This window comes from Netta rufina (genome assembly GCF_964035555.1).
Source record: "Netta rufina genome assembly, chromosome: 25".
Lineage (NCBI taxonomy): Eukaryota > Metazoa > Chordata > Aves > Anseriformes > Anatidae > Netta > Netta rufina.
Genome location: NC_140149.1, coordinates 882,200 through 909,620, shown reverse-complemented (window position 1 = coordinate 909,620; position 27,421 = coordinate 882,200). Strand labels below are relative to the sequence as shown.

The window sequence follows — 27,421 nt, the reverse complement described above, 5'->3', positions numbered from 1 at the left end:
AACCTAAACATGCGGGCCTGGCTATACCATTAACTAAAGTTCTGATGATGCCATAAATCCTCCTGTAAGCTCTCCTGGCATTGACACAATGGCGTGATGAGGGCAGGAGGGTGTCAGTATATCCCTACCCAAACCTGGAGAAAGGAAGAGCTTGGTTCTGCCTCTTGTAGGAGTCCTCCTTGGGCACAGGCACTGCAATGCAGTACTGCTCTCTGCAAGGCACTGAGAGGCTTCCCAGCGCTGCAGGGAAACATGGGGTTCATCTCTGTCTGCCTGGTCTGGATCCCCAGCTGTCCTCTCCTGGAGGCAGGTCCTGTGTGCTTCTGCAGGCTCAGCTGGGGCTGGAGATTCACACCAAGGAGCAACAAAGCACTACCAAGTTACTGTAGCTTAGAATATCAATTAAAACTGTTGCAGCCTTGTAAGTCCCACTCTGAGACACGTGCTCTGTATTGATAAACAGCTAGGCTTGCCACTAAAATAGCTCTCAAGCCAGCGGAAGTAAATCTACTGTGGAGTTATGGACAGAAACTTGCTGTGGCCGTGGCCAGGGTGCTTCCAGGCTGCAGGGTGGGAGCTCAGTGAGGTTGCTGAGGAGATGAAACCCTTCTGGTGTTGCAGGCACAGGAGTCTGTTGCTTTGGCATGCCGTGAAAAGACCCAGAGAACTAGTTGTGACAAAACTGGTCACACCCGCTGGTTTCCCGTGTGTCGCTATGTCCCATGGCATCACCTCTGCTCCGCAGTCTGAGCTGCCAGGTGGCGCTCCTGGATCAGAGCAACACAGCTATATTTCACTCTGTGGTGACGAATTTGGGGGAAACTGTGGGTTTCAGCCCAACACACGATGAACCTGTTCCTATTTCACAGTGAAGTGGGAGTTCGTTGGCATTGACTGAAAGGTACTGCAAAACTCCCAACAAAGTACCTTGTGTTGTTGGGGTTGGCTTTTCTTTTAAGTCCTTCTAAAAATCCATCCTAATCATAAGGAAATAGTGAAATATTGCTATAAAGCATTGAACTGAATGTTGCAAGTCCTGTTTTTTCACCCCGAGCTATTTGCTGTATCTAGCTAAACCCTGCCATCTGTATACAGTAAATAAAGCTGAAGTCCATCAGCAGCCTTCAGGGTGAGGTTGATGAAGACAGAAGGAACAGGCATGGTCAAAAAAACCTGCAGGAGAGGTAGAGAGCATGAGTGAAGCAGGGGAATGAGAGAAATTCCCCTCGGCCAGGCAGGCAGCAAGATGGTTATTTAGCACCTGGGGCTGTTACTGTGATCCTTCACAAAGAAATGAGCTTAAACCACAACCTTAACAATTACCTCCAGTGCAGTAGCAATCTCAGGGCCTGTATGTACATATCCTTTTATGCCCAGTATTTGTTCCCATAGGTATTTACCCAATCTATAAATGTATTAATGGGTCTAATCTTAACACGCATCCAGAGATATAATGTGAGATGGGCTTTTTTTCCCTTTAACAAAGATGAAGGTTTTATATAGACGGAGAAAAGAGAAGGGAAGTGAAATGTTCAGTGACTAATGATCCTCATCAATATTCATGAGAGACGGTATGCATTTCGAGATTTAAAATAAAGGAAGGAAGAAAGAGAGAAAGGAATTGACTTCTTTAGAAGCTAAATGAAATATTTAGGTTGACCTGGAGATAAATATGCCAGGTCTTTGTTGCCATCAGCTTAGACCAGCATTGAATTGAGGAGCTTTCAAAGAGAAGCAGGGGGAGCGGAGCAGCCGGTGGAGGTTTCTGGAGATGGTGAAGACAGCATTGTGTTCAGTGCCTTGCAAACGGGGAGGCAGCCCCAGGGAATCTTTGCTTCAAGCCAACTACAGAGGAGGGATGGAAGAGCAGCAATGGGGTTTGTCCCCAGCACACCAGCACCGAGGCTGGGAGCAGACCTGGGCTGTCCCAAGTGAGTCCTTTCATGCACTGTCCTCAGAAGAGCTGCTGTCTTCGCAGTCATTCCTTGCTGCAAGGCTGCCCTGCTTGGGAAGGGGCCCTCCTAAAGCAGTGGCTCAGAGGATGCAGTGGACAGTGACAGAGCCAAAGGTGCTGCAGGGCAGATCTGGCTGGCAAGGACCGGCTCTAGCACAAATGAATGGCTCCTTCTGCAAGTGTTCATCGATGGGTTCCTCCCTGCTGCAACTGGGCTGGCTCTAGTTGGGTTACACCCAGGAACACCTGTTATACTTCTGTGGAATATATTTCTCTGTACTATTGTTTTCTTCCTTCCTCTCCCTTCCTGCCTGTGGTTCCCTCCCTGTCCTTCCTAAAGCAGAAAATCGCTGCAAGTATACCAAACTTGAAGAAGAAATTTTAAACCTCCCCCAACACTTGAAAATAGATGGGGGAAACTTGATCCTTCGCCACTTCGTTATGTGGTGGGCAGAAGGAAAGCCTCTGCAGAGAAAACACCAGAAATGTGGGTTTGTTAGAAGGATGTTGCTCCACATTTGCAGCAGTGTTGGTGGAGGACAAGATCACCAGGATCCTAATAACCTGATTTAATTGCTGAAAGAGCACAGCAGGCCTGGAAGAAAGGCTTTCCCCCAGCCTTCTGTATTTCTCCTCTTCTAAATCCTTTTCTGCAGGTTGCCCTTGTCTCCTCTCCAGCAGCAGCTTCCAGAGCTGCTCCTTCTCATTTCCGTGCCATCCCTTTCCCCGAGTGACAGCTGTCCCACCCCCACCAAGGTCGCTTGCCCTTGAGACCATCTTTGATCTGTGCCCTGATAGAAGGGCCGAGTATTGACTTTGGCTTCAGCTTCATTAAGAAGCAGCCTCATTTGTCAACTTGTTTGTTTCGATAGCTGCTCAGGAACCGCGGGGCCCACAGCCCCCCCGTGCTGAGTCGTGGCATTATTCCAGAGCCAGCTCCCTTTGTGAGGGTGTGCAGGCAAGGTCACTGCAGGTGGCCTTGCACCATCCTCTCCTCCCCATTAATCGATGTCACGGAGCTCCTGAGCAAGGTTATATCCAGCCTGCCTGCTGCTGGGAGGCCTCTGGAAGGAGTCTGGGTGCTGTGAGGAGCTGTGCATGGGTGCGTGCATCTGCAGTGCTCCCACTGGAAAGGCTGGGGGGGCACCGGGGTCCTCTCTGCTCCTGCTGAGCTCGGACGTGAGGTCTCAAGTGAGCTGTCGTGGTGACATCCTTCCAGAGGTGCTGTACAGCTGGTTGCATAAGGAGTGTGAGTAATGAAGACTAATTTCTCTTGTCAGTTGTCATCAGGTAGCACATCTGCCAATAATACCTTCTGGTTTTAATCCAGATGGTCAAACGAGGTTAATCAAATAAGTTACCCAGGCTTTTTTTTTTTTTCTTCCTGTTGGTGGTTGAATAATGCATTGACAGGCATTGGGATGCAGTGCCTGACCTCTCCGGGAATCACCTCCCAGTGTTGCAAACCCCCTGCAGCATCTGCTGGAGCAGGGTGGGACCTGAGTCAGTGGCAGGGTGCAGAGACCACCAAGTGGCATAGGCACTGTCTGCCATCCCTCCAAAGGAGTATTTTGGTGGGAATAGTCCTTCCCTGAAACCATGTGAGATGACTGAAGCTCTCAGTCATCCCGCGGCTGTTTTGGAATGGGTTGCTGACAGCTTTGGAGAGGAAAGGCAGAGAGGACCACGGCGGTGCAGGAGAAACATCTCTCAGCTTAGCTTCAGAGCAGAAGGAAGAGGCTGTGCTGCTGAGGACAGATGGCTGCGGCACAGCGTGTTTCCAGACCTATCCGACCTTGTGTAGGAGAAGCAGGCAAATACAAAAAGCCAGATTTCACTGAACCAGCAGCTGAGGTGCAGTTTCCCTGAAAGTCCGCTCTCCCCTGCCTCTCTGTCCTTGTGGAGACAGCTCACAATGCTGCGTTGCTCTGGAGCAGGGAAGCAGCAAGGGGCTGCGCCTCTGCTGGCCAGATGCTGAAGCATCAGCCCTTGGTGCCCACTTGGTGGAAAGCAGCTCATAAACCTGATGCTCTGAATCTGGGTTGTGCTGCAGGGGTTAAAGCTCTTTTGGTGCTAGCTGTCCTGGGTATGGTGGCATTTCTGACAGCAAGAGGGAGATGAGGGAGATGTTCTCAGCTGTTGCCACAGGCATTTTGCTTCAGCAGATCCTGAGGTAATAAGGCATTGGTAATTGCAGCTCCACGTGGGCTGTGGTGTGACCAGCACCAGCCTCTGCAGCCCGGGGAGCAAAGCTGGGAAGGATGCTGATGGTGGCAACAGGAGTGGCCCAGGGACCAGAGAACAAAGGGAGAGGCTGGGGGAGGTGAATTTATATAGTCTAGAGGAAGCTCGAGGGGAGACACGACCAGAGTCTATAAATACACACAGCACGAGAAACAAAGGGAGGAAATTATTCATGGCCTCAGAAGGAGGGAGGACAGGGAGCTGTGCCTCAAGCAGAGGCAAGAAAAGTTTATTCTGGGTCTTACATGGAAGGAGAAAGGCGTTCAGGGCCAGCCAGCCAGTGTGGACAGGGTGTCACCACTGCTGTGCTCTGTTCCCCTCAGAGCCTTCTGAATCCAGCTATCCCTGCCCAGCTCAGCTGTGTGGCAGCAGAACCTCGCTCCCTCCCTGCCAGCCATTTGTGCAGGCATCTGGCCCCAAGCCATGCCGGGGAAGGTTTGCTCAGACCGATGGGGAAGCGGTTGGGCTTACAGCTCGGCAGCACGCTCCCCTCGGACAGGAGCGCTCGCCTCTGCTGGGTGACAGTGATGGAAGCCCGTAGCCCTCGGCGCCGTGGCTCATTGCTAGTCATCTCTCCAATGAATAATACACCGGCCTGAATATCTGTCTGCATGCATCTTCCTTTCCTATAGGGTAATTTAATGTTATCTTTGGGCCTCCTGCTCCTGAGATGAAGAGATTACTTGAAACCTGCAGCCCACAACCACAGCCATTGGTTTCAAACGTCATTAAGTTTCATTATAACAAATAAACACTGCAATGACATTTATAAGTTACCGGAGAGCACAGAAACACAAATATGAAGCAGATAAACTGCATTTGATCCAAATAATTACTGCAGGCAATATCAAGCTTGGGCTGAGCTGGCAGCCGGGTGCCGAGTAATTTATAGGAGTCCGTAAGGCACTGTGTTGCACGTTGCTTCTTAAAAATTATTATGATGGTTATGTGTCTGCCTCTGAGGCCTTAACCAGGTTACGTCCCTGCCTCGTCGCAGGCAGGAAGCTTTCCCTCAAGTCAGAAAGGGAGGCAGCGCTGGCTAACCTCACGGCTGTTACCCGTTTGGGGACTCTCCTGTGCCTGTTCCTTGGAATTTCAGCCTGAGGAGAGACCCGTGTTGGGGTTTTGCTGTGGATGGACGTGCAGAAGAGGCTTTTTTATTATTTTTTCCTGGAGGTTTCTATCCACAACTGTGGACTCGTGAGGTTTCAAGAGGGGGGATTCTTGGACATAATTTTGCATTGTAAGGGAGCGTAATATTACACTAATCAATTTCCCTTCTTTTTGACTCCCAGCTTTACACTACCTGCTCTCAACTCCAGGCAGGGAATCCTCTACCAGTAAACCAGATGGAAAAACATCTCCCCCCCAGAAAATCCCTGAGTGAAAAACGGTTCTGCTGTCGTGCTGGTTGTGTGAGCTCTCGCCAAGCTTTGCCTCACTGCGTACAGGAGGGGGTTTGTCCGCTGCAGGGCAGCTGGGGAGAGAGCACATCATCAGCTGAGCGAGCCACGTGGAGCTTGGCAGGGGATGGAGAGCTTCCTCTGTCCTGCAGGCATGGCGCTCAACCCAGGAGGGGGTTCAGAAGCAGCTGGGTTTATTGATGAGCATCTCTCATTACCTGCTAATTAACTCAGCAGGTCAGAATGTGCTCATCTCCTCTTGGACTGGGGTTTTGCACAAGCAAGCCATTGACTCTGCAGTGGTGACCATTGAAAGGGAGCCGGTAAAAAACAAACAGCAAAGCCTTGTGTATAAATACATTTGAGGTCCCTTCTAACATAGTCCCAGCTCCTGCGGCAGCGAAGCAGGGCAGTCACAGTGACAGCAGTGCTCAGTGCCATGTCCGTTTGCCACTGCCAAGGGTGCACATGATGGAGCAGTTGCAGGGCTATAAGTATTGACTGAGTTCATGTTTCTGCTCTCTTTTTGTGGAGCTTGGTTGCATTGGGTAAATCCCAGTCAAAATCAGGACTTGGCTGTTGTAGGCATTGGTGCCAGTCACCACTCTCCTCCATAACACCGGGTTTTCCCCTGAAAATGCCATTCGTCCCTCCAGGCTGGGGGATAAGTGCACTCTTTAGGCATTCCATGGGTCTAGGGGTACTGTGGCAGCAATGGTTTTCAGGGAAGGGAACAATTTTTCTTAGGCCTTCATGTATAGATAGAAAAGTGCGTGAGTTTTAAGCACCTTCGTTGGGTAGCAAGGATAGCCATGTGCACAAAACATTTCCTGCGCGGCTGATGCTCTGCTCAAATCTGTTCATCACAGCATCTCCTATCTTCTCTTTTCCCCCACATCTATTTTTTTTTTGTGTATTGCATGTGCTTAATTTTAGAGTTGAAACAAATTATTCTAAAGAACAGCCTGAATATGAATGCTGTGGTTTTTTGTTTTTTTGTTTTTAAAAAAAAAGAAGAAGAAGAAAGTGCACATATTTACAATCATTTCCGCTCGGAAAAATCCAAACAAACAATAATTACAGCAGAAACCTGCTAATTCTCACTCCACTTCATCGTTAGACTTGCTAATTCACGCAGCACAACCTGAAGCAATCTCGCCCTGCTTCTCAGCTCAGCTGAACAGCAGGGAGCTAGAAAGAGTCCTCAATGCCTTTGTAATATCACAGGGCTGGCTGGGCTGGCCAGGAGCCCCCAGAAGCAACACACTCTAAGTTTCTCGTAGAGAGTTCCTTCTCAATATTTCATTGTGAGGCTTGCAGTTTGGAATAGAAGGTGGAAGACGGGAGGAGAATCATGCAGTAGTTTTGGTATTAAAAGTCTGCATTTTCTGTTCTGAAGTGATTCTTCATTTCGTATTTCTCTCTGCTACTCAAAGCGTTTGATAACTGATTGTGAAAGGCAAGGATGGAAGCGAAACATCGTGCAACCCAGGGCAAGCTCTTTGGTCTGATTTTCCGCCCTGTAGACTGTACAACTTCCCGCTTCTGCTCTTTGTGGGAGCTGAGCCAGGCTTTGAAATCTCCAAATCATTTGTGAAATGGATTATACATCCTTCTGGTTGTCCTACAGACAAGTGTCCTGCATGCCCTCTAACTAGAGGATGAGACAAGATTTATGGGGCTGTATTTCAAGAGAGCAGCCCCGACCTGGGAGCAGAGGGTAGGCTAAGGTAAGGTACACCCACCTTGACTGGGTGTAAGCCAGGGCTGAGACATATCAGGTCACATGGGATAAAATCCTAAAGTTTTTTTATAAAATCCTAAAGGATTTTATCAGGAAGATTTGGGGAGTGCAGACACTTTGGGCGTTAGCTGTTATTTCAGATGGAAAAGTCTCTTTTTCTCTTCTGTGCATTAAAGCGGTGCTTGTAGGGAGTTCACTCTCTATCTGTGCAAGGCTCCTGCAGCTGAGCATCTGCTGACCCCTCAGCAAGCTCCGCTGGTCAGCTGCACGTGGTGTGAGCATCAGGAAAGCATCCGTAGGTGCCAGGAGAAAGCTGGCTTGGCAGGGGGTACAGAGGCATCACCTCTTCTTCTCACAGCTCCCTCCCTCATGTGTCGGTACGGCTGCTGTGGAGCCGTGCCAGGACAGCTACACCTTGACAGAAGAGCAAATGGTAATTTATTATTCCCCTCGGGAGCACTGATAACTAAACACTTCGTGGAGTCGCTGGCAATTTTCAGCCGGAGCTGGAGCCTCCAGGTGGATCAATGGGAGGAAATCTCTTCCTCTCTGCTAACAAGAGCAAGACAGGGCGCTTTGCACTGTGTATGCACCTCTCCTTTCTGCTGTTAGCTTTGGTTGTGCAGTGAGCTCTGCCCCTTGCAAAGCCTCCCTGCATCCCCTGCCGTAGGAGTGAACCAGCTCCGAGGCAGCCACAACAAGGATCCTGCAGCATGCTGGCCCCAGTGGCAAAATGCCACCTAATACAGTTTGCTGCTTCTATCTCCAAGCCAGCAAAAGTCCTTCGCACCTCAAAGCTCATCTCTTTCTTTTTTTCCCAGCTCCGTTAGCTTGTCTAACAGAAGATAACAGTTCTTCGTACGGGCCCTGCTTTATCTGGGCAGCAGCTATTTGCCAGGTTGTTGGAGCAGAAGGGCCAGGAGCCACATGTCCTGCACCTGAATATTCAGTGCAATCTAGTCCCTAAGGTCACCTGAACATTGCTTTTTGGAAACAGCTTATTTTTCCTTCCTCGATGCAGCCCATTAGTTTGTTTTCTATCAGCGCAGCTACCAAGAACAGGCATTTAATCTCACAAGAGGTAATTCTCAGAGCTGGTGCTGGGAGGAGGTTGCCAATAAATATCCCTCAGTAAGTATACTCTTACACCTTTCCCAATTGGTAGCTAATAACAGAGCAGACGATGACATTTAAGCCCTTTCTGCATGGCTGATCAAACTACTCACAGTGACTTTGAAAGCAGTATTGGGATTTCGTGTGGGTATCAAAGCAAGTGCAATACTCGATAGTTCAGATCTCTCGCCTGTGTGACTAATAGACAAAAAGATTCTAAAAGGTCTAATATCTTATTCAGAATTTCTTTGTCTCCTGTTTGAAGCTGCTTAGTGGACACAGTGGGATGCTGATGTTTCTTCTCTAAGCAGCATTAGGGAAATATCTGACATCACTGCACGATGAGCTCAGGCTGGCTTGGAGCTGGGAGGCAAAGGGTTACACTGAGGCAAAGCTGACAAGTTGAGCATTGTCCCCAAACTCCACACTGGCACCCTCACCTGGCATGGGTTTGGTTTGGCTTTGCAGCCCCTCCATTGCTGTGCTCACTCCAAAGGGAAGACGGGTGACACCTCTCTGGCGGGTGAGCAGGGACCAAGCCCAGCTCCCTGCCTGGCGCCCATGGCCACAGGAGAGGGGGCATAAATAGCTCCAGGTCCTGGCTGGCCTGCAAGAAGTAGGCTACACTTGCCTTTCCGCACAGCTGATTCATTCGTTGACTGGGAGGTGTTTTTTTTCCTTCAAATTGAATAATTCAGCAACATCAGGAGTACTGAAGCCACGTGAGCTGGACTTGCGTAGTCAAACTAAAAAAGGCCAAACTGACAATTTTGTTCAAGCAGATTCCTCTTCCCCATCCTCCTTCACCCCCCCCACCCCCCCCAGGGAAACAAAATAAAATAACAGAAAGCATTATGCAAGTGAGGAGCTCAAGCTACGGTTAATTTCCTCCCAGGAAGCAGCAGAGAAGTGCAAGACATGTCTCTGGCCGTCACCAGCAAGTGACCCTCCCTCGGGGGGCTGCTCCAGGTCTCCTTGCCCCAGATTGCATGCATAGCTTCACTGGTGGGATTCAGCTGCTCCTGCCTGGGGAGCTCCTCTGGAGGTGCAAGGAGAGCTTGTCTTGGTCCCTGGCTGGGGAAATCCTTGGGGATGCTTTCCATGGGCACTGCACTGGGGGGGACCTGGAGACAGGCAAGGTGGTAATGAGGGACCGTGGCGTCCGTGCAGCTCTCCCTGCTCATGCCATGCTTCCCCGTGACTGACGACTCCTGAGAACACTGTAAATAATGTACCGCTTTTGTCTGCTTGCCTTTCCTAGCCATCTAAAAATCAATACAGGCATGTGTTTTAAAGCGTGATGGGCCTTATGCAGGGAGTCTGTTGTCCTTGGCTCCCAGAGGAGGACCCATCTGCATGAGCAGAACCAACGCATTTGTCCCAGGATCGATACCAGGAGCTGCATGGGGCAGGTGTGGAGACAGTTTCCCGTCAGCCATCCTGCCTTCCCAGCCCTGCTCCTCAGACAGCTCCAACTTCAGGCATCGTGTTGTTGTCCCGGAGCAACCAACCCTGTGATGGGCTGAAATGCCATGACTTCTAGGCAGGTGCTTGGTGGTGTGATGCCCTGACATCCCAAAGAGGGGCCTCCTGGTGTAGTGCTCGGCCTTCAGCTCCCCGTGCACTGAGGCAGGCCAGCCCCGTGCTCGCCACACATCCTGCAGCTCCACACCAAGGGCAGGATCAGCTCCCAGCCTGGTGGGACAAGGGCAACGTCCCTCAGTCACCCCCAGTCATTTCTAAAAAGTTACATCTTTACCAGGCGCTTCAGAGGCCTCCTTCACCACTTCCATCCCCTCTTCAACAAAAAGAGATAATTCTTTTCAAAACACAATGAAAATTCAAAGCTCCGCTTACATAAAAGGAGCCATGGTGTCTCCGTTTCTAATGAGTCATTGTTCCCGCTCTAAGTCCCTTGCTTCTTATTACAATACTCTCTTCTCTTGGGTAATGAAAATTTAACTATCTGCTGTTCCCACTTGCCTCCTCTCTTCTTGCAGCACATTGTCTGCAGGCAGGCCGGTTTTTACACAGGAGGCTACAAGTTGAAATAATTCAGGCAAGAACTCTTGCAAACAGATTGGAGTCTTCAGAGGGCTTAGAAAGCCAATCACTGCTCTGGGCCTTGGTGGTGAAGGAGCTTCAAGGTCCTGCTCTGTCATGGATGGCCTTGATGGTGTCCTCGTGCAGGTGCCTCCCTGAATCCTCTGGGTTGTAAAATGGGATTTGGGATTTGGGTCCTTCTCACGACGCGGGGCACTGGGACTCCTGGAAATGCTGCGTCAGTGGTGGTGTGATTTCCCTTGGAAATCACAAACATAATAGCCTCAGCTTTTGTTTGAAAGAACAAGGCAACGTTAGAGAGAAACACTGAAAAGCAGGAGCCACAGGTGCAAAATCCATTAAGGAAATATAAAGAGTTCTAAAGTGGTTCTCTTTTCTCTCTCTCTTTCTTTCTTACACTTTTATGACATGCTTGTGACTTCATAAGGCCCCGCTTGTGATTTTTGAAAGCAGGGTTAGCATTACTGCCTGCTCGCTGTTCGCAGTAGGTCCTTTATTCTCCGTTTTGTTCCTGGCATTTAGGATTACAATAGCTGCAGAAGTGCCCCCTGCTTTTGTTTTAGAGAGACTTCCTCCAGGAAGGCGGGAGGAGACCACAGGGCCAACCAAAGCAGCTCATGCTGTAGGCTGGGGCTGTAAACAGCTCCTCAGGGTGCAAAGCAAAGCCAGCAGGCAGGAGAAGATGAGACTCAGAGATCGATTCCCTGCACCTTCTCTGGCACCAAAGCCCCCCAGCAGCAGACCGCCCTGCTGCTGACAACCTGCCCTGGCAGGCTTCAGCTTTGCCATCACACTGGAACATGGCCAGAAGGCAGGGTTAGCATCACATCTGCATATATGTTTGCTTTTTTTAAAGGGGAAAAAAATATCAACAATGAATTCAGAGTCCTAATATTTGCTTCTGCTCAGTGCATCTCCCCTGAAAAGCAGAAGACACGTGTGGATGCTCGGGAGGGGAGGAAGAACCAGTGCCATGCTTCTACCCGTGGTGCTTGTTGGAAGTTGAGCACCTGTGGGTTTGTTTCGCCCTTTGAAAGTCTTCCATTCTTCTTGAAAAAAGGAAAACGAGGTGTGGAAGCAAACTGGCTCTCTAGGCTGGGCTAAGGTGGTGGAGATGTCTCCTGGAGGCTGGAAATGGGGAGCTGTGGGCATTGTGGAGGAGCAGGGTGCTTCCAGTGAGAGCGGTGTTTGGTGGCTTGCCCACACGTTCTGTGGTCTTAATTCCAGTCTCTGCAAGGATTTGAACTGGGATTTGGTATAAATTTAAGACGGTTGTTTTTTTGTTTGTTTGTTTGTTTGTTTGTTTGTTTGCTACTGCCCTTTTTGGTGTCCAGGAAGTGTATGGAAAACCTCTGGAAAATACATCTTCTTGTGGACCCATAGCATTGTGTGATGATGAAACGTTCGTTTTGTTTTGTTTTGTCCTTGGAGTCACAGAACCCTGCTCTGAAGCCAAAGCACCGACAAACTGAAGTGTCTCAGTGCTTCTTGTAGATGAAACCACTCAACCTGCATTTGTAAATCATCCTTTCCCAATTTCCCCCTTCTCAGCTATTTTCTGTCAAGTGTCTTATCTCCCTTAAAACTTTTCTGCAAATTACTTGCTCCTTTGACATTAAGATATAAGACTGCTGAAAGCTGTAACGTGAACAGGTCTCTGATCTTCCAAACCCAGTTAAACCCAGTAATCAGACTTTAAGCTGATTTGAAAGTGAGTCAAGCTCTGCCTTTTGGTACCTTTTTTTTTTTTTTTTTTTTTTTTAGCTTTTTTATCTCTGATTTAGGGAGCAGTGATCCTGCTGTGGAGCAGGGAATGGGCCAGGTAATGCTCTTAACGTCCTTACCCTCTTCTCTCCTCTCCTGTGACCAAGGCTGAGCCTGTAACATTTATAGCCAAGATGGAGCCTTGGACTAAAAAGGGTTTCAAGTGACAATTTTTCACACTGAAAAAACAGAGGGAAGGAAAAGACAGGAGACATATGCCATGTTCTCGCTCTAATTTTCCATGGTCATCAGCTGCTCTCTAAGACAGATCAAGAAAGGAAAAAGAAAAAAAAGAAAAGCGGGAGGGGGGGAGGCTTCATTTCCAACAGCAATTACCAAATGAAACCTCTGCTTAATGGACATTTTCAGAGGGCATGGACACCACTTTGTGTTTCTGCTTTCTCATTACGACTCTTGCAGCTCCCAGCTGACAACCTGATAATTCTTACCGATAAAACAATCTTTTTTGGTTATTACTGCGTTCTGGCACTGTCCCTGCTTGCCCGGCTTGCCTTGAGAATTGTCAAGATTACGGAGTGAGCCGTGAAAACATAGTTAGCGGGTGGAAAATAAAAAAATATAAAAAAGGCAAAATGCTCACTTTTTTCTGCTTCCTTTCCTAATTTTCTCTCTCCCATCCCTGCTTTTCCTATTATTTCAGTAGCACCTGTCCTTGTGAGTCTGAATAGAATATAGAGCTGATTAATGTTTCCTATGAAGTTTCTAAATCCCAGTTCAGAAGAGCAAGAGTTTCTGCTAGTGTTGGAGGCCCACGTGCCTTGCAGCATGTGGCATCTCCTGAGGCTGCTGGTGTGGGGTACCACTCTGCAGCAGACCCATCCTGTTGAGCATGCATGACCGTGACCTACTGGAGCACTGGTGATGAAAATCAGACTTCTCTGCAAGTATGTGGGTGCTGGAGGGGATGGGGCTCCTGAAATCCCTGGGAATATGGTGCTTGACATGTTCCTGGATTTGCCAAGATATTCGGAGAGCTTTTTAACCAGTTGTATATACGTGGGTAGAAATCCAGAAAGGATGCCTGTGCTCCTTCCTGCACATCTTCAGCTGGCTAGGAACACGTTTAAGTTAAGCTGCAATAAATTAAATGAAATATAAGCATTCACATGGGGGCTTACATTGGTTTAACTGCACGAGTTAGAAAATGATTGAGCTTTGCAGTTTTGCCCTGTAGGCAATGCCTAACAACTCATTTGAAAACAAGTTTAGTTGCAAGAACTTGTGTCACACTTAACCTTGGTTTAGGATTAATCATCAGTCAATGATTAAATTGAGTTAATGTAAATTAGGATTGAATTGATTTAGGGTGGTTCGCGTGGAGACTGTCCTGGTTTTAACACATTGATTTTAAAGAGCAACTTTTTCTGCAGCCCGGCGCGACACAGCATATTGAGCTGCCGTTCAGTTGGCGGGTGTGGGCTTCTTGTTCTGTGCCTGTTTCAGGGCGATAATTCACACGCAGCAAGGCTCCTGATCTTTAAAACCTCCAGGGCAATACAGCGAGTTGCAATCCAGTCAGTGCACTCTCTCCCAACTTCTCCCGTTTCAGATCTCTCCATATCCAGAGGAAGAGTGGGACTTTAAGCACTGGTAAGCCAGCAGCACTTCTCAGATGCTCATCAAATAGCTAACACAAAGGAGACCCCAATGAGCAGATATTGGATTGATGTATACTGATAATTGAATACATACTGAATTGCCTTTGCATTTAAGGCCTTCCAGCATCAGACAGCAGCACTACATCCATGTGCTAACACTCAAGCTGTCTCTCTAAGATAGCCCACATTTGGTTTAGGGATGCTTTGCCAGCATTTGTTCTTGCTTTTGCACCATTTTCTTTGCAAGACACGTGCCCAGCCTGCATCGAACACCAGAGGTGGGCTGCATATGGGCACCTGGGTTTGCACCTCATCTGGCTGGAAAGTGAAGCACTTGTTCTGGGGAAAAAAACAGAAGGACTTGACACTTGGAATGGTTTTCAGTCATGACAAAGCCAAGGAATTATGATGGATTTCAAAGAGAGAAAATAAAGCATAATGCCAGCACTTAGCACACCCTGATGTGAAATAGGTTACCATGAATCAGCATGCTTTTTGTGGAAAATGAGAAGTTTCACCTCCTCCGGAGGTGTGAGACATCTCAGCCATGGCAGGAGATGTCCTGGGGGCTTCAAACTGTTACTGCCTCCTTCAGGGTGTGGAAATGAGAAGAGAGCCGTGCTAAACCACTGCATTTGGGGGTTGTCATCCCTAAGAGCTTGGCTGCTTAGCTTTGTGTGTCTTGTGAGACTGAAGCTGAAACTTCAGCAAACGGCAGTGCTGAAGCAGGGCTGCTGCGTCCTTTCATCCCCTGATGTGCGTGAAGCCCCTGACACGTACCAGAGGGTCGCACTGGGGGCCTGGGAGCAGAGGGGAGAGCAGCAGGCAGATCTTCTGAGTTGCTGTGGTTTGTAGCAGGTTCTCAGCTGTGCATCCTGGTTTAAGGGAGTGCATGAAGGGGAAGAGGAGAGCAGAGGACCGGTGTCCCCTTGTAATACAAAATATCACTGGTTCCTGAGAGCCTGCTGCTCTTCTGTCCTTAGATCATGACAGCTCCAGTACAGTAGTTGCTATCCTGAATGACACGATTAGAGGAAGTGCCTGGCACCTCTTTGCCAGGGCTTTTTTAATTCATTGTAAATATTTTGGAACCCACCCCTGGCAAACTGACAGCCTTGTCCCTCTTTCTCGCCTCTCTCTCCAGGTCAAGCATCTTCCTTCACGCAGCAGCCCCAGGACCAGGTGGTGATTGCTGGGCAGCCCGTGACACTGCTGTGTGCCATCCCCGAGTACAATGGCATCGTGCTGTGGATCAAAGACGGACTTGCCCTTGGAGTTGGACGGGATCTCTCAAGTAAGTCATGGCACTGCCATCCTGGGGCAGCAGAAGCTGCTTGTGTAGAGCAGATCATTGCTACCCCCCACCCCAAAGTCATAATTAATTAAAAAACACTATAAGGGTAATAGATATTTTGTTTAAAGAAGACCTCTTTTTAAGGAAAAAGAAAAGAAATGCTTAGAGCAATTGAAAGCTGGCTTCAGTTTCTCTTTAACAGCTTCAGAACAAATATTTGTTTTGAGAATAATGAGTGTTTTCATTTGAACTGCAAAACCCTCCAGCTAGCCCAAACACAAGTGTCAAAACTTGGAATAAACAAAAACTTTTATTCCTGCTCGAAGCTAAACAGTTGGTCTCCCACAGGTGTGACCTTTGGAAAGCCTTGCTTTGGTTTGGGTTGGCTTTTCGAAACAAATGTCCTGTTTCCAAAATGCCGTCTGAAATGCTTCATAAACATTGAAAGTGCCTCTTTTGGCATTCTCAAAACAAAAGCCTTTGCTTTGGATAAACGTATTTATTGAGATCCAGTAGAGCCCACAAGCACTTGTGGCTTCCTTAAGCTGTACGTCTGGCAAATTACAGTTTGGTCACAAAATTCCCCAGACTTCTTGTTATTTAATCCTACGCGTGCATTGTGATGAATGGCTTTACTGCACCTGGAGAAGCCTGAAGCAAATGTGGAGAAGGGATCCAGTTTAGTCCATATATTTTGCTGATTTTTTTTTATATTCCCCAAAACGAAGGGGAAATGGGCATTCAAGAGTCGGAAGCCTGCGAGGGCACCGAGCCCTTGCAGGGACTGTGCAGAGCCTGGGGAAGCTCCAAGAGTTTGCAGCACATCAAGCAGCAGCAGCCAGAAACCAGGGGAGGAATCAGGTTTCTTGGTCTCCAGGGACCCTGCTCTTCTCTCAAGTGCAATGCCTGCTTTTTCCTTTTTTTTATTTGCTTGTTTGTTTGTGGTGTTTTTTGTTTTTTGTATTTTTGTTTTTTGTTTTTGTATGTATAATTACTCATTTCTCAGACTTGACTGAGTGAGCAGTCCCCTCTTCAAATGTTTTTCAAAGCTCAGTGCCACAACTTTTCCATACATTAGAGAGCTGATCTCTCCCTACAAGACCTTGCAACATGGACGGGTGACAACAGCTCCACTGAAGTACGTGGCTCATGTGAATGACTTCCACAATTAACAGAGCTGGGGCTGCTTTAGCAGGAGGAACTGCCAGCTTGCACGATACCAGCTCAGCCAGTCATCTAATTAGCTAAATACAAACAAACCCATCATTTGTATTTCTCGCGGTTCAGGAGAGCAAATCCTGCTGTTGATAGCTTGCGAAACAACAAAAACACGAGAGTGTGCCAGGCTGCCTACAGTCCCCAGCACATTAATCACCAGCAGGCGGAGGGATGCGCTGATGGCAGCATCCTTCCCGGCCCTGTCGGGTGTCTCGCTGACCCACGTGAAGGGAGACCCCTGCCCAACCTTTACACAGACCTAATAGTGGAAATATCTCGGGGTTTCAACCCAAGTATGTGTGTAAAAATCTGGTGTAAGGAATTCGAGATATGCTGTGGCATGGCTTGCAGGAGCCAGAGGTGGCAGAAGAGCTGGCCCCGAAGCATGGGCTGTGCTTGCATCCTGGTGAGCAGCCCCAGTAGCAGGCTGATGTTCGCACGGTGACTTTTAGCTGTCGCATGGCTTTGCAAGGATGGCCCAAGGTCAGGTTTGGCCCATCTCACAGCCCAGCAGAAGCCTTGCTCCACCTGCAGCTGGGCACGTCGCCCCTCTGAAAATAGAGGCAAACCCCGGGCTATGCAAATCCCGTCCTTTTTCTAGGGATTTCAGCTTAATGCTCCTCATCAGTGCTTCCTTTCTGAACAGCTAGGTCAAAACCTGCAGTCTTCCTGAGCTTTGGGAGGCCTCTGTCTGTTTGGGCTGGCTGCCATGGAGGGGATGAAGCTACTGGTGTGATGGGAAGGCTGGGGCTCTACCCCCACATTGTCTGCCCTTCATTTTTGGGCTTCTCTGACTCATGCTTTGCATCCAACAGGCTACCCACGCTATCTGGTCGTAGGAGACCATCTGTCTGGAGAGCATCACTTGAAAATCCTGAGAGCTGATCTCCAAGATGATGCTGTCTATGAATGTCAGGCCATCCAAGCAGCCATCCGATCCCGACCTGCCCGGCTGACTGTTCTCGGTAAGTCCAGGCTCACCATCACTCGGAGCTTATTTGAGGGTTTTCTGTCCTCGCGGATGCAAAATGTTGTGTTGTTAAATCAAGATGACTGGAAAAGAGCCCACTGTGAGAGTAATGCTTTGTGATTTCAGGAGCAAAGGAAGGTGTTCACGGAGCAGAGCATTGCTGGGATGGGCATGGTGTTTGGTACTGCAGCTCCAAATCCAGGTGCCCCTTCAGGAGGGCATGTACACAAATTTAAGGCCATGAGGGGTGTCAGTGGCATCAGCGCATTATGCTGTGCCCTGGCTGTGATGTTGTTGTGTGCAGGACCAGGAGGAAAAGTTGGTTTTCCTACTGGATCTCTTATCATTGTGCACTTGTTGGAGATTAATCTTTCCCATGAGCAGCACAACAGGATGGAGCATGGGACTGCAAACAGGAGGCTGCTCCCAGCATCTTACAAAGCCCCTTGTTGTGTGGGAGCTGGAAAAGGGGCTTTGTTGACAGGTTGGAAAAGTGTGTTGGGTGCTTTTCAGGAGTGCTGGGAAAAGGCAGGCTGGACCAGTGAAACTTCCCAGTATGGATGTGGCTTCAGAGAAATGAATGCAAATGTTGTTTTTCTTGAAAATCCTGAACGTAAAACAGTGTTTTCTGTCTATATTGCTTCCAGATATATATCCTGATTATTGAAGTCCAAAGTGAAAGTATTGACGGTTTTTAGGTTTGTTAAAATTAAAGTTTGGGTTTGTTTTGTTGGTGCTGTTGTCATTTTCTTAGTTAATTTTGGGGGGAAAATACTGTAGGATGCAAACCAAGAGTTTTAGTGGCTTTAGTCAGCTCAATGCTAATTAGTGCTAAGCAGCCAAAGAAGCGAATTAAAGATGGAGTGTTGGATGCAGGCATACCTCACAGGAGTCCGTGCACCGCCAAGAAAACGAGCTGTAACTTTGGGTTTGTAGTATCCCCTCCATTTGATCTTCTCCCTGTGCCACCGTGCACAGCTCCCTGTCCCCAAACCCCCCCCAGCCACTGCCTCCTCCCTCCCTGCCCCCATCGATGATGATGATTTCTGTTCGATCCAGCCTTCTGCTCCGTGAACTTTTCTCAGCAGCTCCGAGTTCTGACATGCATCCCTACGTGAGCAAAGCCTGGAAATAAATGGGAGAGTGGCACAGGGCTGCCGGTGAGGCTTCTTCAGTCACCATCAACCTCCGCAAGCTGTGCCGCCTTCCCTTCCCTCACCAGGGCTGCCACCTTCTGCTGCGAAGTCGGAAGACGTTGCTGGAGCCAGACAAAAGAAATAATGTTATTTAATTAGAGCTAAAGATTTCAAAACTAATTTAGTCCCAGGGTGCACAGGCGTACGTCAGTGCTCTGAGCTGCTGCGGAGCATTGATTGAGCAGAGAGATGTTTTTGTGGATCAAAAGGAAATCGTTATTATCTTTGGGGTTATGGAATGTGTTGAATAGATGGTAGTTAATGTTTATGTGAATATACATGGTAGCTGCTAATTGGTACATTTACCTAAGATGTTCAGCAACTTATGTTTGCAGCATGCTCTCCTTTTAAGAAAATTAAAGTTACAGCACATTCAATTTAAACCCGATCAATGAGAAAATGGGGTTTGCAACCCACTGGTAGCCCATTTCTTGCTCCGGCTGCACTTGTGCAGATGTTCTGGAGAAGCTGGGTGCTGGCTGGGGAGGTGTGAGGGGTAGTACGTCACAGGCAGATGCCTCCAGCACCCTGCCCGGATGCATGTTGTGGGTCGTCATGGCACCACAGCACCCTTTTCTCCAGTTTCGATCAGGATGTGTAGGCTCAAGGAGCCCGTGATGGTTGTGAGTGAAGCAGGTGCCTCCGAAGTGATGTGCATCTCCAAAGTTTTGGCTGCCTGGAAGGTGAGAGATGCAGCAGGCGACCTCATCTGTCTCGTTTGAAGAAGTCATCTGTGGGGTGTTCCTTGTCACTTCTGATTGTTGTCAGGGCTGATTTTTAAATCCAGAGGGATGGTTTTCCTTAAAATTGTAAAAGTCTTCTGCTCAAAACCCAACCTAACTCAAGCCCATGCTCCTGGAAGCCTCAGCACCCTTCTGTGCCTGTGGGGAGGGGAGCTGGGCTTGGGCTTCCAGCAGCCCCTGTTTGGAGGATGCTGCTCACACCTCCAGCATCCTGACAGGTGGAGGGGTTGGAGATCCCCCTCCTGGAAACTGTCATTTCTGAAGGATCCGTGTGGAAGTGGAGCTTCATGGTTCTGCTAGCAAAGCAGCCGGCTGCCCCCCACCCACAGTGCTGGAGTGGCAATGATTTCATAACCCCTGCGGTGGCAATGCTTTCTCTTTATTCACCTGGGTTCTTGCAGCATTTACAGAAGGAGGCGATGCGCTGCAGCTGTTACCAGGGTTATTATGCAATAAAGCAGTGTACGTGGCCGCTGTAAAGCTACACCGCTGTGCAAATAATCGGCAGCTCTGTGTCCAAAGCTATGCACAGCTCTGCAAAAAGGAACAGGACCTCAGGCCAAGCCACAAGCCCTTCCAGCTCATTCTGCACTGCGTCCTCCTGTACATGCCTGGGCTGTCCACACCGGGACTTCTCACACTTCATCTTTGACAGGAAACAAAGCCCGAATCACTGTGTTCTGCCCAGCTTAACCCAGGGTTGCTGGTGAAACCATAGGCATTGCATAGGCAGGAGGGGATCCCCGAGACCTCCCCAGCATACAAACCATGCATATCTCAACATGGCAAACAGTTTCCTTGAGAGCCTTTTGCAGAGCTGTGAGGTCCTCATGACTCAGAGCCCATAGTGTGGAGCTGGCTCAGGGCCCTCTGTGCTGGGCCATTTCACCCCATCCTCCTCTGTCACACCCAAGCCTTGTCCCCTGAAAAATACCTTTGCTCACCTGTTTTACTGCATGGGTTGGTGCTGCCTTGCCCGTTCTTGCCAGCTTTTCCACTTCCTTGGTATCAAGAAATCCCCTATTGCCTCCAAATTCAGTTTCCAACTGCTGTCATTCATGTCTGACAACAGCTTTACGGGTCTGCTGCCTCCTACTCCCCTGCTCAGATGCAGAGCTACACCATATTTTAATTAAATATTAAAGATTTTGTCACATTGTTTTCAAATCTACATGGTTAAATGTAGTGGAACAGATCATTCCATAGCTTCAGAAGTCCAAACACTCAAGCAGATGAGCCTATTAGTGTCATCAGCACTGGGAGAAGTCTTGTGTTTGTAGAGTTTCAGACAGATATTGCTGGGGTACCTGGCTAACCCATCCTGAAGCAGAAGGAGCTGCTTTCTCCAGGTGCAGAGCCTCATTCCCTGCTTGTTCTCCATCCTCCCATTGCCTGCATTGCCCCAGGGATAAAGCCACTGCTCTCCATCCGGGGGACACCGACCCTGGCAAGGAAGGCAGCAACTGGTAACAGGTGATTAGATGGGATCTGGGAGATGTGGAGGCATCCACGTGCCCCACTAAAAGACCAAGGGACCTCTGGCAGGTCATCCAGTACTGCCAAGGCTGCTTGGACAAGCCCCTTGGATGCACTGTGAGCTTCAGGGAGTCCCTGGACCCACAGCAGGACCATGTACTGGGAGGACAGGGACTGTTTGGCTGATTCCAGAAGCCACTGGAGGGCTCTCTGTTACCTGGCACATCTTTAATGGCAGGGCTTCTTAATTTATGATCTATTTAACCAATCCGGGGCATTAATTAAATAAAGTAAGAGCCTGATTAGGACTTGGAGAAATTTGAAAATAAAATCAGACAGCAATCGAGCGAAATTGCAAAGCAAACACTTTGGCTGTAACCACCGGAGACTTCCCTCCGGTCTTCCATCAAAGCTGGGAGCAGGGAGGGCAAATACAAGAGATTTTATAGCCAACAGATGTGTGTTGTTAAAATATGCATCTGCCAGCCGTGTAGCTGAAGGTGCCAGAGGGCTAGCTCATGGAGCCTTCTGCACTCGGGGGACCGTGAACGAATTGGAGGCCTTGCCAGCCGAGCTGGGATTTGCAGACACGTTAATTAGTGTTGAGTTCCCAGCTCTCAAACGCAACCAAGCGAGAAGCTTGGAAGGCAGTGTTGGAGCGGGGAAAAGAGGGGGAAGAGGTGAGCCCTGGCTCGCTGCGCCCGTCCAGCAGTGCTGGGGAGCCAGGAAAAGGCTGCAGGAACCAAAACTCAGGGGTTGTATGGCTCCACAGCCTAGTGTGGGGAAAGGGTTAGTCCCAGAGGGATGCTGGTGGGAGCCTGGTGACAGTCAGGACAAAGGGACCACACGGGTGTAAGGATGGAGACTGAGGAGTGAGTAACTGATGTGCAATTAACTCGTACATTCACCTTTCATAGTTTAATTCTCCCCCCCCTCCACAGCCTCTTCCAATATTAACTCTGCCTTCATGTGTGTCCCATTAGAAATGAAGCTTTCTTAAATCAACATAAATTATTTAATGCTACAGATTAAGTTAATTTGAAGTGAGAGCTCCTGTCTTATAAGATGGCACAAGCCAGGGACAGGAGAAGAGGAAGGTCACCTGGGTGCCAAGTGCATTCCCATTCAATCACAAGCCTTTTCCTCTTTTTTTTTTTTTTTCCTTTTTATTTTATTCTAATGTCTCTTTCCAGCCCTCCCCTGCAGAGCAGAGTAAGCTGTTTCTATTACCGAAATGATCGTTGGCAGCTTGAGACATCTGCGTTTCCCAGCTTTCCTGCTCTTTAGCAGAGTTTGATCAGAAAATGAAGAGGTTATGGCCTGGGAAAGGCCATTTTTCAGTATCAGTTTGTAATGCCAAGCTGCAATGAGAAAATGTGGAATAGGGGATGTTTAAAAGCCAGAACCGGTCCAGCCTGGAACTATCTCAACTATTTTTCTGTACTTTTTAACAGAATTTAATTCTTTGAATGCAAAATTCAGCCTGAAACAGCATGCAGAGTCAGAATGTCAGTGTGGAACAAAAAAAAAAAAAAAAAAAAAAAAGTGATGAAAATGCAATCATTTTCTTCCAGATTGTCTCTTAGCCTTGAAACACATTTGGTCTTCACGAAGACCTTTTCTGCTGGGAATATTTTCAGTGGTGAAATAGTAACCAGGTCTACTGAGAATGAGGCAGCAACATCAAACAATCGAGTGGAAATCCCAGATAACTTAAATGTTTGATGCCGTGTCTGAGCAGCTTAAGTTTACAGCACTCAGCTGACTCCTCTTGCTAGCAGTGGGGGGAAAGGTGTCCTTGCATGGGTGTCCATGCAGTTTTTGGAGGGGCTCAAGTGCCGAGCACCCTGTCTGGAGGAGGAGGAAGATGGCAAGCATCCGCACCAGCTCTGCTCTCCTTGCTTAGAAGGGAATGAGCAAAACCTTAAGGGCCTCCATCCCTGGGAAACCCATCTTGTGGTGCTGGGTCAATGTACCACGTGGGACGTAGCCACTGGCCTTGGGCTCTGCTGCCTTCATTAGCACAGAATAATGTCTTACTAATTATGTGTGTGGCACATACATGAAGGGCTTGGTTTCACAACAAAGGGATGCTTGCCCTTCTGCTGTTTGTTATGCAGATGTAGAGCACAACACATGTTTGGGGGTTCCAGTCGCCACAAAAATGTGAAAAGCCACTGCCATAAGGATGCTGGAGGGACCTTATCAGGAGCTACTGGGAAATCTGGACCTTTCACTGGTAGCCCATTTTGTGCCCTGCTCTTGCTAGCACCATGGTGAGCACAAGCCTGTCCCAGTCTGATGAAAAAGCCTGGGTAATCTGCCACTGTGTAAGCAGGAATTGGGAAAAAAAATAAAATCAAATCAAATGCATTTAAAATGATGAATATATTCTTTCCCAGCAGGACAGGACTGCATCTTAGCAGTGGCTGGTGTTTAATCACACCGTTAAACTGGGAGTGAGGAGCCGAGCACTGAGCAGACACTGCCGCCGCTCGATCAGCCCCAGGCTCAATGTGGTCAGTTCACAACATTTTAGGGGCAGTCTTGCAAAATTCGGGTTTTCTTCCAGCCCAGAGCCCTGGGGTTAGTCAATGCTGTGGAAGCCATCATGGTCTTCAGGTCTAGTCCTGGATGCCACAGGCTTGGGTGAGGAAGGGAGATTTGTGTACCTGGAAGCTCGTGTGTTCCCTGAACTCTGTCCCTCAGCCGAGCAGCAATGCCACTTCCCCTGTCACCCTTCACCTTGCCTCTGTCCTCGGCACTGCAACAGCATTCCTACCCACATGCTGAAGAGCGAGCAACCAAAGAGTATATCGGAGGAGAGGCATTTAGCAATGATTAATGTCAGGAGTCTTGCGCCAATCTGCGATTTCTTGTCTCGACGTGGGGGGGCTGACCCGTGCTTTTATCAAGCACAAAGCGTTTGGCTTTGCTATGGTGAGTCTTGTGATCTGTACTGAACTGATGGATACAGAGCACATAGGGCTGATAAAAGCCCATCCTGAGTCTCTTTGGATGCCTTGGTGGCTCTGAAGATGCCATGAAATTGAGGGGGGGAGGGAGTAGCATTTAGTTTGTCTCCCCTCTCTGCATGGAGTGCCAGGTCTGACTGTACTCTGGGGAGGCTGAGCATGACGCCAGCCCACGTTGTGGGCACGGGGCTGCCTGTGGGACAAACATCTTTTGAGGTGTCTGCAGCTGGTGGTGGGGACCCACTCACTTCGCTGCTCCATGCTGGCCAGGCTGGCAGATCTTAATGAGGCCCACAACCAGCACAGACATTTCAGAGCCTCTGGGCCAGGTGAGGCTGCGCAGCCTGCAGCACCAAGCAGCTGTGGCCCCAGGTGTGCGCCTCAATGGGCAGCAAGCCTAATTAAGGGCTCCGGAACCACCAGTTTCACATCATTTTAACAGGGGGCTCTTGCTTGCTGTCAGGCTCAGAAAAGCAAGAGGCTGAAAAGCAGAGGCCTCCTGCTGTGTGTCAAAATCCCGCCATCCTGACATGTTGACCACGTGCACTGCTGCACTGTGCCTCCTTCTGCTCTCTGCATCTCACCCCAAATCCTCCCCAGTCTGTAGCACTCCCTCTGCTACCCCCTTGGCATCGCACAGGATCTCATGGCTCCTGCTCCATTCAGAGCTCAGGGCCTGGGGAGCTTGCTCTGCTTTATGTCACAGAATGTCACAGAAGGGTCGAGGTGGACCCTCTGGGTCCCTCTGGTCCAACCGTGCCCCAGCAGGGCCACGCGGAGCAGGGTGCCCAGCCCCATGACCAGGCAGGTTTGAAGCTCTCCAAGGAGGAGCCCCAGCACCTCTGGGGGCAGCCGGTGTCAGGGCTGCGGCACCCGCCCCGCACAGCAGTGCTTCCCAAGTGGCAGGGGGAGCCAACAGGGCTCTGGACTGGGCCCACAGCCTCTGGGCCTGGGCCTGGATGCCACCAAGAGGAGCCTGGGTCCTCCTTTGCACCCTCCCTCCAGGTACATGGACACAGTGATGGGCTCCCCCCTGACTATGCCCTTTTGGACCACTGCTGTGCTGCGTGCTGCATCCCACAGACCAAGCACGTGCACGTGCAAAGCTCCCATTGCCTCGCACACCCACACACGTTCTTCCCTCTCTTGCCAATGAGCTGAAACACCCACATGCATACTGCCCTGCATCTGCACCACGCATACACACACACCTCCTCCTGGCCCTCAGGTGTGCAGTGCGTCCCTCTTGACACGGTGCAACGTGCAGTGCCACGTGTGTGGAGTCATGGCTGTGGGCGGCCACTGGGATGGGGATGTGTCCTTGCAGGGAGCTCGGGGGGCTGCCAGGGACCTGACACCAGCACTGTCTCCCTCTCCCCTTGGCAGCTGGCAGAGAAGAATGAGGCCCTCAGAGCGTGACATCACCTGAGCGACAGCCCCCGCTTTCCTATCGATCCCCTCGATGAAAAATGAGCCCAAGGCTCGGCAGAGGCAGGGACAGCCAGGAAAGCAGAGAAAAGGCTTTGGGAGAGGGTGCAGGACAGCAGCAGCCTGGGTATTCCTGCTGCCTGCCAGCCCCGCACCACTGCTTGTGACTGGCCCAGGGCACGTGCGTACTGGCGTGGTTCCAGCTCCCAGGTAACTGGGTTGTTGAGCCCAGGGATGAATTTCTGTTCTTGTTACGCATCCACTGCAGTGCTGTCTGTCCTGGCGTTCCTGAGTAGTGTTTGCTTCTGGAAGCCCCTGTCGGAGAGACTGACAGATGTCAGCTTCGCATCCGAGACTAGGACAGGGATTGCTCTGGGGCTGTGGCATCCTTAGCAGCCTCTTTTAGCCAGACTTGGTCTTCAGAATTGGATAACCGTCTCTTAATGATTCATCTGTGTGTGTCCTTTGTAATTGGTGAGCAAATAACCTCTCTCCCAGGATATTCACCTTGTGCTGTAGTAGAGGTTGGACAAATGGCCCTCTGGAAGGGGTTTTTAGTATTTTTTTGACATTAAAGGGTGCTCTCATTAGGAGCTGACCATGCAGATACTTCAGATTCATCCAGGATAGCAGCAACCTCCCCACTGCTTCCCAAGAGTCTGCCTTTGCCCAGATGCTTCCTCACCGAGGTGAGCAAAGAGTTTTGTCTCCAGGCTCCCTGCAGCCTCTGCCAAGGTGCTGAGAACTGCGATGGGATAAGTGCTTTGATAATTCATTAGCAGGTGGCTGAGGTTTGCCATGTGGGGCAAGGATGTGGGTGCTGAGCTGCAGCGGTGCGGAGGAGGCAAGAGCTGCAGTAAGTGCGTGGTTTTGTGGCTGGCGGAGCCGCACTGCTGGGCTCCCATACCCCGACCTCTGCAGGGTGAGACAAGGGATTGGTAGCAAATTGTGGATTTAACACCTATGATGAATCTCCATTGCAGCATGAAATGAAAAAGGAAAAGGTAGCTAAAGTGAAGATCTCCCCTGGGCATCAGGAGGCTGCAACTTATGAGCAGTGGGGAAAATAAAAATAAATTAAAAAAAAAAGGAAAAGAAAAACAAAAAGTAGGAAAAAACTTGTTTCCTTTAACTAAATATTTCAGAACTTTTGCAAGCTGCTGCTTGCAGGTTAATAAGGACATGGGCTAAAGGCCGGGGCTCAAACCCATGACACATCAGAGCTTTCCAACTCCATCCCTCCTGCTTGCCATGATTAGGGACAATGAAATAGTATGGGTTGCTGGTCCTCAGGGGGCTTCATCACAGCACCCAGCGTAGCCTGGACCTGCACCAGCCATCTCCCTTTGGGACATGCCAGCAGAACATCCTTCCCTGGGGAGTACCATGATGCCCACAAGCTTCAGCTCAGCATTTGTCTCCCAAACATGCGGGCTCCCCACCACCGCAGCATCCATCCCTTGCTGCCCAGCAGTTCAGCAGCTGCTTCTGTAGGGTTTGTCCCCCTCCTGGTTATTGGTGTGACTCTCTGAGAGTGGAAAGCAACCCTAGAAGTGGGTGGTTAAGCTCCTGTTGAGGTGGGCATGGGAAGCAGCAGCTGCCAGGAGCCGATGACCAGGCACACAGGTAGCGGGGCTGGAGATTCAGGAAGGACAATAGGCTTGGTGACAAAATATGGGCTCAGCACTTGTGGGAAAACCCTGTGTGTTGTCCTGGTGGTGTGGGCAGAAAGGGAATCCAATGATTTATAGCCCAGATAGAAGCACACGAGTTCACTTCCGTGCTGCCAAGGCCTCCACGTGCGACCTTGAGCAAGTCCTTCAGGCTTGGATCCTACGGAAAGGAAGAAAGGCCTGGGGGAAAGCAAAACAGGAAACTCTGGGTTATAAACATGATCTGCCTTGTGCCCCACATTCATTGCACTTACGGCTGCAACATGGATGGCATCCAAGAGAAGGTGGTTTCGTGCGGTCAGTTATTTCTGGGGCTGGGCAGCAGCCAAGCAGAAATGCTGCCGAGTCATACTTTTGGACACGAGAGTCTCTGTTCTCCTTCCAGTCATAAATCACACAGCAATCATGCACCGCTCCCTGAGGCCCAGCCTCATGGGGAGGATGCTCTCATGGCCCTCACCCCCCGGTGATGCTGCAGGATGCAGCTGGCGCTGGGTCCCAGTAATGCGGGAGCATCAGCGGAGCCGAGGCAGCTGCTTCTTA

General features: G+C 49.5%; 1 protein-coding gene across 1 annotated transcript in view; it reads left to right on the top strand.

Moving 5' to 3' along the window:
* KIRREL3 (kirre like nephrin family adhesion molecule 3) overlaps positions 1-27,421 on the top strand; it is a gene marked incomplete at its 5' end in the record, with an annotated part of 321,389 nt that overhangs the window by 218,933 nt on the left and 75,035 nt on the right. Inside the window, 2 exons of the mRNA XM_084301594.1 lie at positions 15,050-15,199; positions 17,233-17,382. Of these exons, the coding sequence (XP_084157720.1) occupies positions 15,050-15,199; positions 17,233-17,382 (300 nt within the window). The remainder of the gene's footprint in view (positions 1-15,049; positions 15,200-17,232; positions 17,383-27,421) is intronic.